The following is a 1,292-nucleotide window of genomic DNA, read 5'->3' on the forward strand; positions in this document are numbered from 1 at the left end:
GCCAAAAACAACTATATAAGGAGACTTTTCAAAAATATAAAGAAAGGAATGGGGAGAATATGGAAAAACAGGATACCATATCAGGAGAACAGGAAAAAGATCAGATAGGAATAGGCGGGACTGGCAAGAACAACAGGAAAAGAGGGAGGAAAACAATGAATGAAACGATACAAACAGTTGGCGAAATATTGATAAACTCAGGTAAAGTGATACCTCTTTCCGAGGTATTTTTCCACTCCTCTAAGAGTTTAAAATGATTATTATCAGCTGGAATATTAGGGGGTTGAATAGTAAGGGTAAACAAAGATATATGAAAGAGAAACTAAAAAAATACAGACCAAGCATCATGATTCTACAAGAGACAAAGATCACCATGCAACAGATGGAAGGAATAATAAAAAATAGTAAACTCCAATACGAAGTCATGGGACAGGATGCAATCGGTTCAGCGGGAGGCATTGCAATATTGTGGAACCCAAATGAGATAATTTTTGAGAGTTGGACCAGTATGACCAGAATCCTTACAGGCATGGGAAGAATAGCGGGGACGAAGGAAAGGGTTATCATCTCAGGGGTGTATGGACCTCATACTCCGGGAGACAGAGAAAACTTCATCAAAAATTTGCAAGCAACTCGAAGACTTCACCCGGAGACAGCATGGATTGTAGGAGGGGATTTCAATGTAATCCGGTCCCTAAAAGAGAAAAAGGGAGGTATAAGGAAAACAGACCAATATATGGAAATGTTCAATGATATGATAGATGATCTGAGGTTGGTTGATTTACCAACTATCAATGGAGTCTACACATGGAACAATAGGAGAGGGGGAAAAAATCAGATAGCTTCCAGATTAGATCGGTTCTTAGTATCAGAAACAATTATGAACAGAGATGTATTCGTAGAAGCAAAGATCATGCCATCTCTCGGCTCTGATCATTGGCCGATAAGATTGGAAGTGGATATTAAGACTAATCTTGGCAAGAAGCCCTTCAGATTTGAAGCTTTTTGGCTTAGACACCCGGAATTCTTAGAAAAAATGGAAGAATGGTAGTTGCAAAGCACAGTACAGGGAAAACGAAAAATGCATACCTTCCAACTTAAACTTAAGGAACTAAAAGGAAGGATAAAGAAATGGAACAAGGAAGAATTTGGAAATATCATGGAGGAAAAGCAGAATCTAGAAGAAGAAATGGAAGATCTGCAACAAAAGATAATAAATGAAGGGAGAACAGAGGAAAGCAGCAGAAAATAAGGGATAATTTTAGGAAAACTCGAGGAGAGGAGAAAGCAGG

The 1,292-nt window shown here is 38.5% G+C and overlaps 1 protein-coding gene across 1 annotated transcript; it reads left to right on the forward strand.

Annotated features, from left to right (window-relative positions):
• Positions 1 to 424: 424 nt before the first annotated feature.
• LOC149146632 (uncharacterized) lies at positions 425 to 1,051 on the forward strand. The gene has a single exon (XM_089452822.1). It carries the CDS (start codon positions 425 to 427, stop codon positions 1,049 to 1,051), a length of 627 nt encoding a protein of 208 aa, XP_089308948.1.
• The last annotated feature ends 241 nt before the right edge of the window (positions 1,052 to 1,292 follow it).

This window comes from Pinus tabuliformis, chromosome X (assembly GCF_031772625.1).
Source record: "Pinus tabuliformis cultivar Carrire ecotype Pingquan chromosome X, CPIR1, whole genome shotgun sequence".
Classification (NCBI taxonomy): domain Eukaryota; kingdom Viridiplantae; phylum Streptophyta; class Pinopsida; order Pinales; family Pinaceae; genus Pinus; species Pinus tabuliformis.